Source organism: Crassostrea angulata, chromosome 8, assembly GCF_025612915.1.
Source record: "Crassostrea angulata isolate pt1a10 chromosome 8, ASM2561291v2, whole genome shotgun sequence".
Classification (NCBI taxonomy): Eukaryota; Metazoa; Mollusca; class Bivalvia; order Ostreida; family Ostreidae; genus Magallana; species Magallana angulata.
In genome coordinates this window covers 24,048,029-24,063,379 of record NC_069118.1, presented here as the reverse complement: position 1 = coordinate 24,063,379, position 15,351 = coordinate 24,048,029, and the positions used below count along the sequence as shown (strand labels likewise).

At 32.2% G+C, this 15,351-nt stretch overlaps 1 protein-coding gene across 1 annotated transcript; it reads right to left on the bottom strand.

The window, feature by feature from the left end:
- Positions 1-7: 7 nt before the first annotated feature.
- LOC128160823 (uncharacterized) lies at positions 8-15,141 on the bottom strand. The gene is made up of 5 exons (XM_052824143.1): positions 14,925-15,141; positions 10,193-10,264; positions 9,522-9,702; positions 8,495-8,602; positions 8-156 (listed from the first exon to the last, which is right to left on the bottom strand). The coding sequence occupies exons 2-5, from the start codon at positions 10,244-10,246 to the stop codon at positions 8-10; spliced, it is 492 nt and encodes a 163-aa protein (XP_052680103.1). The 5' UTR covers positions 10,247-10,264; positions 14,925-15,141.
- Positions 15,142-15,351: the final 210 nt, after the last annotated feature.

Here is a 15,351-nt window from a genome sequence, read left to right as displayed (position 1 = left end):
ACCGTTTTTAGATTATGTAAGTTTTGGATTTGTGCCATATACAATTCTTCTCTTCAAACCACTGAAGTTTGAGGCTCATTAAGGCCTCCTCACACACTAGGTTGAATTCCGGAGTTATTCCGGAGTTGTAAAATTTCTGGCATAGCTGTGAGGTCGCTTGAAAATAAAAAAAATATATACATATATACACTATATTTGAAGTTTTAACAAGAAAAGATGTCACTGGCGTCCTGACGGTGACGGTGCGTTTCTGTGGAGCTTACAAGGCGCAAAACGGCGTTTCTATGGAGTTTTATTAAGCGATTAACGGCGCTCCCGCTGAGTGCCAAAGACGTGCTATGAGTTTTCATTTCGCGTTTAGTGCGTGTTAAATGTACCGACTGCCTGTGAAGGAAATTCATTTGACGCAGTAAAAACTCAGATGATTCCGAAAAGTCTCAGTGCAAGCGCACTCGACTTATATGTATCACTGCGTCTATACTACGATTGTGTGCGTTACTTTAGCCAAAAAGCAGTTCTAACGGCTTGCAGAAGACAATACCGCGCTGTCACGGCGACCTACCTTCGTTTTAACTGCGTGTTTTTTTTGTATATAGAGCAACGGACATTTATTGTTCTTTGATCTTACTCAAAGAACGAGCCGTCGAATAGCGTTCTTGGCCCCCTTACTGGTACAAATAAAGATGCCCCTGCGTTGTTGCACCTCATTAGGAGTCATTACGTCGCACACCTCGGTGTTATGCATTTTTCATGGCTGCAGCAGAATCACATTAAAGAAGCAGTCCTCATACGACAGGGCTGAATACTGTCAGAAGTTAATAGGATGCCTTTTTATGTCATTCGTTGATTTACCTGAGACAATCCAGAATTAGTAGGATATCAGTACTGCAAGTCTGATATTTAGTGTTATACATATATAAAGATGGAATGCTACACCAAAATTTTATTTTATGGATCGTTAGAGTATCATTTCTGAAACAAGATGCGTTGTTCAAAGAAGGATACATTTATATATGCTCTTAATTTTTTATATGAATTTTTTTGTATTTTTTTACGACAAGGTGGAAAATCTGTTTCGATTGCAAGTAACGCACTCTATAGTTAAAATTTAATGTGAATAAATGCAAAATATAAATATCTAATAAACGATTATCAGTCATGTCAACAAGATATTTTAATTTTTTAAATAAAAGATTATTTATGAAAATGAAAAAAAATCTTTTGTTCATATTTTTCATACCTATGGATAAAATCGTTTAAAGAGACCTATCTTATGGAGAAGAAATGACAAATCAACACCCCACACAATAAAATTTCAGGCCCCAATTTTTTTTTAATAAATTGATCAATCGCATGAAAAACAAGGAAGCAAGTTCTTTTACTGTTGACAAGTCCCAATCACATTACTCTTAAAAACAATCATGGTGCATTCAAAGGTAGCCCCCTCCCATATTTTTGAAAACAACTGGAAAGTTATTTTGATAATAAGAATCGGAAGCTATATGTCTACAGTGGGTAAAGATTAGACAAAGCTGTTTAACCGGAATATATGAGTCGGCTTAAGGTATCTCATTACATCAAGGCATACCTTTTCAACAAACTTCCTGACCTTGTAAAAATGTTTTGTTAAATTGTTTGTACCAATCCACCCCTGCGAATGTGTTCGGAATGTTTTCTTTATCGTTGCAAAGTAAGTAATAAATCCAGAGGTGCTCGAATGAAAGTTCACGAGACTTCATCGATATTTGTTCAGTTCCTGTGAAATTTCGAGCGGAAGTATAAGTGTTCGGATAATATTCTCAAAATACGTAAGTACTGGTCGTTTTTCATATCATATCCTACTTTGATTTATGTTAAAACGGGAAAAGCTTTCAAGATGTATGTCTTATTTTACCATCTAGCAGTTATTTATATTAAACGATAATATTCAGAACAGAGTTATCGTTCGTGTTCAAACACGTGTAGAGTGGTTGAAAATATAAACATTGGGTTGTTTAATAAAATCATAGCCATGTTTGATGCTTGTGGTGTGCAATACAATGTTTTAAAAAAAATAATGGGTGTCTGATTTGCATTAAAACTTAGTAAATCGAGCCATTATCAAGGAACATACTGCATAAAATGGTATAGTTTGTTTCACTATTGATGTTATTACTAGGTCAGGCGCGGATCGAAAATTAATCCTCAGGAGGGATCTCTTTTAAGCATGTTAGTTGTTGCAACAGCAGACAAAAACTAATTTCTGTATAGTCACATTTATTTCTAGAACACATTTTGTTTACCAATTAATGAAGATAAAGTTTAAAATCAATAAACCTCTAGATTTTATATTTGACTACTAGAACCTAGATATATATACTGTGAAATAGATTTTATACACGAGGTACGATTTTTACTGCGAAACTGAAAGGGTAAAATAAAACCACGTGGTCTAAAATTTGAATGACAATAACATTCGCAGGGGTGAATCGATTTGATTAAATGTATTCATTGCTCAGTGATTAAAGCACCGGTTCGTGAATAGCAGATCACGGGTTTCTTTTGTTCATATTTACTTAAATGAATTTTTGAACATCATAATTCGCTTATCCAAAAATGCATATGTTTTGCCTTTTTGGCATGTGCACTTGTGTTGACTCCTTATGCATCATGCTATCTATCATAATTAAGGTGGAATGCTACACCAACATTTTATTTTATGGATCGTTAAAGAAGCATTTCTGAACAAGATTGCGTTGTTGAAAGAAGGATATATGCCCTTAATTTTTTTATTCGATTTTTTTTTGTATTTTTTAGGAAAAAAGTAGAAAAATAGAAACTACTTTGTTTTTCTTTAAACAATTATAATACTGTATCAATTATTCATTATGAATGTACAACTATATGGGCGGCGGAAAGGATCAAACTTTCAGTGTTTGTTTTTTGCAAAAGAGGCTGTTGGTTTTGTTGTAAACTGGTCTGTTTTTTTTTTTTAGCATGTTTTAAAAATAAGTTGTTTGATTTTCACTAACGTCTTTTTTTTAACCCTTTCTACCGTCCATATTTATTTACTACATCCTGCATGAAAAATGTCTCCTTTGAAAGTAAAAGTGGTCATTTTAGTATTAGAGTTTGTTTCTTTGTAACAACAATGTTCATTTGTTGGTAACCGAAGTATATACAAGAACGTGCATGTACGTGCAAAAATGACACGGTTATAATACACCATTCCATGACCTTGAAATTTAAAGAGAAGAAAAACACAACAGTTGCCATGCATCACTGGCTGTCTAAGATCAATATTAAAGACACAATAAACACATCTCGCTAGCTTTACAATGCACTACGTATGTATCTAACAAAAGTAAACTCGTTGGTGTTTTCAAAACAGGAATGTTGAAGTAACAGTTAATGCTTGTAAAGCCATATCAATAAGAAGGCAGTTATTTCTAATGTTGAGTGTAGCTGTGTGCACGTATATGTCAATCGTATCAAATTATTCTTGAAAGTCTGAATAAGGATTCCCGCTTCACTCGGTTGCTTGATAATCTTTTGTTATATTTGATATTATATTCAACCAATACTGTATATGCATGAAAATGAGCAAGGACCTGCAACCGAATAACTTGCTCCTTTTGCCGATTAAACTTTTTAAACATTTGTATTTCTACAGTTCCCCCTAGGTAAAAATTCATTATGTTGTCCCATTTTTTTACCGTTTTTAGATTATGTAAGTTTTGGATTTGTGCCATATACAATTCCGCTCTTTAAAACCACTGAAGTTTGAGGCTCATTTAGGCCCCGTCACACACTAGGTTGAATTCCGAAGTTATTCCGGAGTTGTAAACTTTCTGGCATAGCTGTGAGGTCGCTTGGAAATATATATATATACATATATATATATATATATATATATATATATATATATATATATATATATATATATATATATATATATATAGTACCCGCAACGTTATCTTTTTACAATCCTATCCTGTCGTGTCGTGTATCAATATTATCCTGTCGTGCGTGTATACTGTTCTATTGTGCGTTAATCCTATCCAATCGTGCGTATGTACTGTTCTATCTTGCGTTAATGCTATCCTGTCGTGCGTTAATCCTCTCAGTTTTATCTTTCAATTTCAAAAGTTTTTTCCGTTTATCCTATCGTGTTAATCGTTTCGAATTCGTGCCTTTGCATAAGCAAGTAAATTTATTCCAAAGTTGCTAGTCGTCCAATGCGACGTATACGAACATTTATCGAACAAGAATTGTAAAATCCTATCCAGCATTGTATCACAATACTAATTTTCTAATTCTTTAGACCAAAATTAACCAATATTACATGTAAATCATATTTGTAAGCATTGAAAATGAAAATTTAATGTAAAGTATCGAAGTTCTTAGGAACAAGGTAACATAATTATCTATCTATCAAATATATTGAATCGTACGCAGTGTGTTTACCTGCGTAAATATTAACTTTTATGCATTATAATTTGTTGTTTATGCATCATAGTTTACAGAAACAAAAAAATTTACGATATAATTTATATTTAGATAAAACCAAAATTGTTTTTTGATTGAACCCGTTTTTTTTTCGTGTAATATTTGATTTTGGGCTGAAATGTTCTCGGCAATCGCCTAGGGTTTGCGGTAATGAAAACAATGTTAAAATTTTGTACGCGGAATATGTACCTGCGTAAATACTTTTTGTTATAATGCATCATTTTCTTAAACAGTAAGAAATGTAATTATGATAGATTTCATATTAACTTTAACCATAAGTTGGATTTTTATGATTGAACTATTTTCCGTGTGATTTGATCTCGGGCTGAAATATTCGCGGCGATCGGCTAGGGTGTTCGGTAATGAAAACAATACAAACAATTTATTAATCATGCATTTAAGCTCATGATTTTAGTTTTAAAAATTTACTTGTAAGGGTATACATTCTATACATGATGCAGCGATGATAAACAAGTCGACAATTGTTACTAAAAAGAAATTGCAGTTGAACGTAAATCTATATTAGTACGTGTTTTTTCTCAAATCCTGCCATTATCAGTTTATTCTTGGGGATAGTTTAAAGCGATTAAACGTTTATCATGAACGTCGCTTATCCTTTCCTATCGTGTATCAGTCTTATCCTGTCGTGCATGTATACTGATCTATCGTGCATTAATCTTATCCTATCGTGCGTGTATACTGTTCTATCGTGCGTTAATGCTTTCCTATCGTGCGTGAATCCTATCCTATCGATTATTTTGTAAAAAAAAAAGTTGCAGGCACTATATATATATATATATATATATATATATATATATATATATATATATATATATATATATATATATACACTATTTGATACAAAAGCCTGTGAGTATGATTTAAAACAAAAACAATAAAAACGGTGTACTAACGCAAAATAGCGTAATAACCCCGCCTCAAAAGAAGTTACAATGCAAAATAAGGCGTAAAAACGCCAAAAAGGCATTTTAAATTCACTTCAATACATTACAAAATATATTCATAAGTTATAATAACATTTGCAGTGTAGGTCGATTTTGCACCGTCTGAAAAAGGCGTCAACTTATTACAATTTTTTTGCATTACAACGCATTTATTCGCGTTGTAAAGCCTTTCTAAAAGGCGTTATGTCGCGTTATATTTACATTTAGTCCATATTCCCTCTTATGTTTGAATTTGAAATATGTGAGGTTTAATTTTCAATAATACACGCCAAAACAAAACGTATAAGCACAAGTAAACGTCATCACGCGTCTTAAATAGATTTTTTTTATTTTTAGGTTTATTGAAACATTCAAAATTACATAACCATTTGATATGTACTTTTGAAAAGTAATTCTTGAATCATATCTATTCTAAAAGGGTGTTCCTGGCAAAGTTTCTGGTACTATATTTATATCCGCGGAATCGCACTGAATAACATGTTTAAGGCTGTTCCATCTATTATTCATATCCCTAACCAAAACGTGACGTTGCAAAAATGTTTCATACCAATTAACTTCAAAGTAAATAAAAATAATCAGGAATATTTGTTTATAAATCAAATAGTCTATATTAATTTTGAGACACCCTGTATATACGGAATAAGGTCTCTACGAATTAACCATTGACTTATCCGGAAGTCCCTGCAGAAACCCCATAGTTTTTTTCTGGTATCTTAGCTAGCAGCACGTGTTACCAATTTAGAGCCGTTTATCTATAAAAGCAGCAGTTTATATATATTTGCTTTTAATTCTAAGGAAGTGCTGGGTAGCTTTTCTTATCTGGCACTATGCCATCAAAACGGAAAGCAATCCCTGCTAAACGTAAAGCACCTGCAGGGACGCCAGCCCGAGCGGATCCCCAACAGGCTTGTAATACCGGAGTAATAAATACATCCTATACAATTTATTGTCAAGTTCTATTTTATAAATCCCGTATGTTTACAGGCTCTATGTTTTACAAGCAAATAGTATGTATGGTCCTGGGGCAGCTTGGTAGATTTAAAAACTAATTATAAGAATTAAGTGCTTATTTTTGGTTATCGTGGGTTCAATAACACCAGACTGTGCAGACAAACTTCTACATGTGTATACCGGTGTGCTATAGGAGCGACAATATCCAGAAAGTAAGTGTTCAATGCCATAATAATATTAATAAAGTATAGAGTTTAGATAATAACTTGAGAATGAGTTTTAAGTCAGACTTGTATGGGGGAAAATATTGACGTGGACAATTTTGTTGACGAGTTGTCTTCGCGGGAGGGGACGTTACTAACTCGTCAGCAATCTAAAATAACAGGTACCGCGAAATCATTAGAATTCACGTTGGATCAATTTTCATCTATTCCTTTGATCTCCTCCAGATGTAATTAATTGCACAAAAAATCATCATTGTACCCAATAACCAATTAGAAACTGATTAATAAAAAAAATGGCTTACAAAAAATGACAACAATTTAAAAAAACCCTAGCAACAATAGACACGATAAAATCAGTTTAATGGATTTATGATACAAAATATCTGGACAATTTATTTGTAGTATAATACATGTAGATCCTGTATATTAAATGAAAAACTATTTACCCCTGGATATTACTACGTTTATACTAAAGTCCCTTTTCTAAAAAATTGTTTAAAGTCATATCACATGTTGAGCATTGCAGTTCTCGAAAAGAATCTGAACAGTTGTTTATGGGATATATATAAACCTACATCAAACTCTGAACCCTTTGTGAGGTCGATAAATCGCCAAATGGCCAACGTCTATTTTTTTAAAATCAGCAGTATGTCAAATGTTTGCTTATAAGATAAACCATATGTCATAACATTTCAGTTTATGGGAACAATAAAAATGTTTTCCTTTGTAAAATTGGATTTCAAATGTGGGTCCATCCTCATCCTCAAGATTTTGATTTTAAAGAATTTAAATCTACACTATCTTAGGTTGCTTTTACTGTTTGTCTAGGCAAACGATATTTTAGAGAAACATTTTAAAAAATGTTTTCGTTAAATTTCTTTTTAAAAATTAGTCCTCCCCGTTGTGACCCTACCCTTACACCCGGGGAACATAATTTGAACAAACTAGAATCTACCCTACATGAGAAAGTACATGAGCAATTGGTTTCAACAAACTTAAATTTTACTTACTTGAGGGTGCTTTCACACAAGTTTCAGCGTTTCAGACCAATCAGGTTTGTTGAGACAATTTTTGAAAAATACCAACAAATTTTTAATAATTTTGATACAGTAAGCCTTCATTTGAACAAACTTAAATTACCTTTGCCAAGTAAAAGTTTGTACCAAGTTTGGTTGTAATTGGTCCAGTGGAGAAGAAGATGAAAATGTGAAAAATTTACAACAAAAACGACGACTACAGACAACGGCCTTCGGCTCAAGTAAGCTATAAACGGATATACCTTTAATTACCGAGCAATCAGACTTTGAATATGTAAACGGAGCAGTAGACATGAGCATTCCTACCGCAAAATCAAGACCATGATTCATTAATAAAAATTGTGATGTTTAACAAAACCATCAGAACTACCTTAAAGTTTTGGGCATATTTTCTTAAGCCAGAAACTATTCCCAGTATTCATTGAAGAAAAATTCGTTATTTAGGTTTGATATTTGATTCTTTTTTTATATATGTAAACTAAGCTTCTTTTTAAAAGGGGAATAATAGTGTCCTCAACCATCTTAATTCCTTAAGAAGTTGAAACACAACAATTCCCCATATTTTTCATATTCCATATTGATGGTGTTCTAGAATGACAATATAATAATGCCTTTTAGAAAGGCTATATAACGCCTATTTTATGTTTAGAATACTTTTCCGCGTTATATTGCATTTCGAGGTAGCTTTATACGCCTTTTTATATTGTTGTTCAGTAATATAAATAAACTAATAGGTCTTCGTAATTTGTCGACGATTTCATAGGAAAATGTGTTGGGTTAAAAAGAACATAAGTTAGCAACACAATAGAATAATTCAAAAGATACTTACATTTATGTATTTCGCTACTACTGTAATCATCATCTGGACACCCAGATACAAACTTTTCACATTTGTATGCATTTAAATTGCCATCGTCCCTAATTCCAAGGCAGTTCCCTGAAGAGAAATGAATAACAGACAGAAGTTTATATATATGAGATGCATTGCTAGGACAAACACTTTTAAAAATTGAATCTTTTGATTCATTGCATTGTAAAATATCTTCTTTTTTTTATTTAAGATATAATTCAATGGACATTGATGGTAATCTAACGAAAAACTTTATAATAAACGCGATGACTTCTCTATTTGTGTAGTCAACGTTCCTTACTTATGTAGCAATATACCTTCATCACCTGCATATGGTGTTTTTGTATCTAAGTTAATTCGATACACAAGGGCATGCTCTCCGTAAGAACAGTTCTAGGGTGAGGCAAGCTACTGACAAACAAGACGATAAAACATGACTATCAACAGTCTCGTTTTCAGTCATCTTTTTGTAACGACACAACGACCTTGTCAGCAAATACAATCTTTCACTGCATCGCATGCTGACTGACGTTTTTCATATTAATTGTTAGACCATAATTAATCACCTAATTGTTTACGGGTTTTTCCGGACCAGTCAGCAGAGGATGTTCACTCCTTCTAGGCACCTGATCCATGTTGCTTTGCTTTGAATTTGTATTTCGTTTTATGGATTTTTGAGATGGTTGACTGTTTGTTATTGTCATGTTTTTCATTGTATTATAAGCAGATCCTCAAAGCTTTATGTCAATGATCGGGAGCATCAAGAATCTCATTTTGATCTGATGGAGCTACGATATAATAATTTTCTGGATATTTTATTTTACAACCTTGCAATTTAATAATTTAAAACTTTGTATTATGGTAAATGCACAAACTGACTTTGTAACAACAAATTGAATGCTGATAAAAGCAGATAATATTTTGATTTATTTTACATGTATACTAGTATTCAAAACTAAAACATTTGTTGGCAAACTAATTGGATTAAATGATTTATATCATTTACCTTTGCTAATACTGAGACTTCTGTAGCAAAACTCGTAAAGTTGAGATGTCTCACTTAGATATGGAGCACAATGATACTTATTTGTTTCGTTACAATTAAGCCGCAGTGATGAATCATTCCATTCCCTTGGACTTTTTGGACATGAAGGGACGGGAATATACCCAAGCTCTGAAAAGATGCTCTTCAAAAAAGAAGTTAAATTGTTATTCTTTGTCAAAACAATAACACTTTTTGGGCAATGTATTTAAGATTTACATAAACACTTGTAGTATTTGATCACGTGACCATAAATTTTCAAAAGCACAGTTTTAATTTCAGATACATGACTGTACATATGTAGTTGTCAAACCTAAGCTTTCTTCTCTATAAATTTTATTTATTTACATGTATATTCAATTGATTATTAGCAAATTACACTTAACAACTACAAAATATTTAATATAGTTTACGGTGAACTGTTTTGATAGGTTTCATTATTACATCACATTTCGACGATAATATGCTTTAGTTATTGATAACAAATTTAAAATGTTTATTTCCGTATGTATAAAACATTTTGTTTTATTTTACAAAATGTGCAGCTGCAATCATTTTTTATCAAGTCATATATCATATTCTTGCAAATTATGAGATCTAAACATAGATACTATCTTAATTTTTAATTATATTACCTTCAGTTCAACGTTCTGTATGATCACAATCAACAAAGCTTGGAATAGCGCCATGGTCGATCTTTATATACACTAGAATGATGAAACGTAAACTTGAAAATGTAAAAATTTAATGTTATAATTACCTAATCATATCTCAAGTCAACATATGCTTGCATGTTAGTATTACTGGCTGCCAGAAGGCAGTTGACTTTTTTTCCCCAATAAAATCTGTCCAACATCTCAACATTGAGATCAATGACACAGCGTTTAAAAGTATACTTGTAAATAAAATAACACAAAACATTATTCTATGGGCTTGTTACACTTTTCAACAGCAAAAGCAGAATATTTTTCTTAATTAAAAAAATATAGCACTGACATTTATGCGACTCAAGGAGGACTGAAAGATCCGAAAAGATGACAGAGCTCTGCCATACAGTCACCTTCCCAGACCTTTCTTTTACAATTCAGATGACTGAAAAACACATATGTACCTTGTGAAATTGAATGTTAAAATCATGAAGTTATTTTTATTCTAATATTTTCACACCGTGAATCAAGAGTTACAATGATTACCAATTATTTTCATCCGAAACACATTGCAGGGAACAAAATAAAATGCTGCTTTTTTTAATCAGTGTAGACGATCGTCGCAAAGGTAATCAGACAATACTAATTGTTTAGTTATTTTGAAATTGACAAAAACAGACAATTTATGTAAGGGTTTTAATGATACTTTTTATCATAACAATGGACTCGGTAAATGCGTAAGATAGGAACCCCCCTAAGATAAATATAAACACAAAATCTTTATCTAAAGATATCGATAATTTAAAATATAAGCCAGGTATCAGAAACACATTTGTAAAAATGATGTTCAAAATGTCCTGACTATATTTTGTATAGTAATGCAAGCTACTTATTGCAGATATCTGTTGTGATTTTTTAATGTTAGTTAAATCCTATACTGCGTTACTTTCGGTTAAAAAAATGCATATACTTAAATTTCGATGTGTTGGTTTTCTTCTGTCATTCTTTCTGTTAAGAAGTTAGATAAGATTTTATCATTGCCATTAACAAATATATCTTTTGTACTTGATTAATTGACTTTGTTAAATAGAATTTTAAGAAAATGTAAAAAAAAAAAAAAAATGAAATGCTAGCTTTTTTATCATTTTACACGACCGTCGCAAAAATAATCATACAAAACCAAACGATTAGTTATTTTGAAAAAAAAAAAAAATTATTATGGGTTCTAATGACACTTTGTATCATCAAGGACTGTAAGATGCGCAGCAATGTTAAGGTGTCCCGCTTCGCGTCGGTTGACAATGGTATTCTCGGGTTGTCAATTTCAACAGTTACCCTCCCAAACAGGCACTATTTATATAGTGTTATCCGTTGCTAAGTGTGTTGCTAACGCTGAGGGTAATAGAACGAATTATCAACTGTGTCTAAACCAAGCAGATTTAAAATGAAAGTGTAATAATGCATATTGTCTGATAAAATCGCATCAGCGCAGGTAATTGATGACATCAAATCAGAAATATTTTTAAGGAATATCCTTTGTAATGTCATACACTTTGGAGTTCTTGCTTTGGCTTCAAATAGATATTTCATTTATTAAAGATATTGCTAAAACATTTAGCCAAATCATCAAAATAAGGAACATTTTTACTTAAAATTTAGGAAAATGCGTAGGTTTCCCAAGCGTGATTCACTTTGGAACCCATATTCTCAAACAATGTAACTTATAATGTTCGTAAACTGTATTGATCTTTCCCCTGCTCCATGCTGTTTTTTTTACATGAATTAAAATTGCTTTATTTAGTTGTCTACAGGTAACAGGGAGAATCTTCAATCCAATGCTTTACAAATAGTCGTTTTAATAAATCTACTGAATATTTAATACCGATTATTGATATAAATATATTCTGTACATCTAGCAAAAACGAGAGCATCGATTTAAAGGAAACGAGCAGTTTTTATTACAGTTTCAATATAATTCATTTCTAACGTTACGATACATTCCCTAATAACAATCAAATAGAATGCAGATCGTGACGTCAAAGTTGATAATGATGTCATATTGTATGAAGCACAGACATTCCCCTCTGATAAATATGCAAAAAATAATCTTTACCTTTATATATCAATAATTTATATACTAACCTAGAAAAAGTGTAAAAAAAAAAAAATACAGTTGTAAAACGGATGTACAGTTGCAAACGCTTCATGTACAATTTTATTTGTAATAAAATGTTCTAAAGATATTTATGGCAGATATGTGTTGTTTTTAACCTTAAATTATGTTAATTATGTCCTACCCTGCGCCACTTTCGGTTTAAATAAAAAGCATGCATATACTTAAATTTCGGTGTGTTGATTCACTACTGTCATTCTTTCTGTTAAAGAGTCAGATATTGTTATATCATTTCCACTTACAATCATACTCTTTGTACAAAATCAATTGACTCTGTTAAATAGTATAGGATTATTTCCATTTTTTTATCGATTGATTCCTGTCTGTGACATGATTTATTGACAACATAAACCATTGTTTTGTGTCAATTTTAATCTTTATAACAAACTTATCAGATTGATACTTTTCCAAATGATTACAAATTATAGTAGAATTGACGGTTTAACATACCTTGTTTTCTTCAGGGATACGGAAATTTTAACACAAAAATCGATACACAATCAAGGCCGAACTAGCTGGTCGTATTTTCGTTGCAGCAAGTTCAAACATGTTTTACCTTTAAATAGTCTTTAACTGACTCGAATATATTTCTGATGTACGTTTAGTCTGTCATAGTTTTGATAATTTTACCAGATTTATCTTAGGTACAGTTTCTTTCTTATCAGATGATATCCTTTTGCATAATTTATACAAGAAATCTCTTATCGAAACACAAGCCATTCGCATGTCGTATATGTAATGCCTATATCTTAAGATAGAGTGACACAATTTAGATCAGCATTTTATTGATCCAGAGTTACCAATGTTGACTTCAAATATTTAGAAAAACGTCGGTGCATATTTCTATTAATCTGAGGTCAATATAAGTTACTGGTTATTAGGTTGTTACTGGTATATATGCATAGAGACAATGAGTTCTCATTAACAATCACTTTGAATAAATACTTAACTAAAGTAGCTTCCAGGTACATGTAAGAGATATCATATGATAAGACGAAATTACGAGGTAGTACGTTCGACATATCATGCCAATTTACAAAATGTTGCATTTCCGAGATACATGTACTGAGTCGTACAAATAACACAATAAGTTAATACAGCAAAAACAATGTATTCAACACACCAAACGACCGTCATATAAAATAAGTTGTACACTCATTCAGAGATAAATACATATGAACATTGCAAATGCACAGGGCTTTTTTTTTGCTGAGAGCCTGCTCATATAAATTGTTATAAATCTGTACCAAAGTGTTCAAATTTTGTTGTGTTTCCGATTATATTACAGAAGGAGTTTTCATTTTTTCAGATCAAAATCACTGAAAATGTATGATAGATTTTTATTTGCTGACATGAATTCATAAATACGCATTATTTCCCTTTTATCTCCGACTACCGCCATATTAGTTGTCGAATTCTATTGTTCTGCTCATCGCTACACACCCCTGTATAAGGCCGAGAGCCCTCGTCATGCTTCACCGCATTCAGGAATTTCATGTACCCGAACACGTTACCTTGGACGAAAAGACTTGTAAAAACGCGTATGAACAAAAATAAAATGACAACCACTTCACTAGCAAGATATATCCAATAAACGACGAAACAAGACCGACTGAAATCCAGGCGCAGATACTTCCAAAATTCCTCGATAATTGTAGACCGTTTTCCTGTGTATGTTATAACATCGCACATGCGCAAACCACACACTGTGGCAGATCGAACGATTTCAATTATCGCATGGATTTTATAAACGGGGACTTTTGTAGGAACTGATGGAAACGTTGTTATTTTCTTGGATTTACTATCATTTAGCTACTGTGTTGGATGTAGTGTCGCCGGGGTTTTCAAGAAGATGCATACGTTATGCACTCTGTATGAACGACACACGTGTTCGATGTGCATGCGAAGTAAGGCAGCACTGTCTGTGCAAGATAATACGGATACCTTGGATAGCCTTTCAAATAATATAAATATTTTGTACTTCATTGCTTGTTGTTTTCTTTATTCTTTATTACTATATTTTACAACAATGTGTAGTTCATGCATTTAGAAGTTACGTGCAACGTGAATGCCTCGATCGGAAAGCAACCGACCGTAACTTTCTCAACCGGTATATTTACCCCAGTGGCAGTAGAGGAGCGATCGAAACTAATATGGCGACCAAATGCTTTTATGAATTCATGTCAGCTTTAACTTCTGTATTATGCTTACTTTCGGTTTCAGACAAAGTATACATAGAAATGCATTGAGGCGTAAATTTGCCTTTTTTAATGCTGTCACAAATTATATGTTTGTATTGAATTCATGTTAACTACATGAATAAAAAAAATCATTAGTTTTAAGAGAAATAAATGAAAACTGATTCAGAATCCATAGAAATATATGACTACGTGTTAATTTTGTAAGACGTGTATCGATCAAATTAGCATATTTAAAAAGCACGAACTATTATCAATTCAAACTGCTTTAATTTATAAAAGTAAATCATAAAAAAATATTAAAGATATTCATTTGACTTTTGGAAGTATATTTTACAGTTTTGCTTACCTTGTCTAAGCCTGGATATGAACAATGATTCTGTACTGCCTATTGATTTTTATCACAGATCAATGCAGTGCACCGACAATTCCCACATCCTGATTACAATTGCGGCATGGTGAAATACGAACGTTGGCAATGAGTTGCATATGCTGTTTCATTGCTGTAAAACCAAGATCTTGATATACATTTCTTTCAAACAGTAACTCCATGTACATGTACCTATACTACAGTATTAATTCCTATCCATAACTCTTGCCAAAAGTTTTAAAATATAATTTCTCACGCAGATGCAACGCTAACCACACCTGTTATATCACTGCAAATATTGATTAGGTTGAATTCTATCCAGGTCCCCAAACATTATTTTTTGTAACTTCGAAGTTTAGCTTGCCTACTTTAATAGTTGCTAGAACTTCATGTACAGTTACTCTTC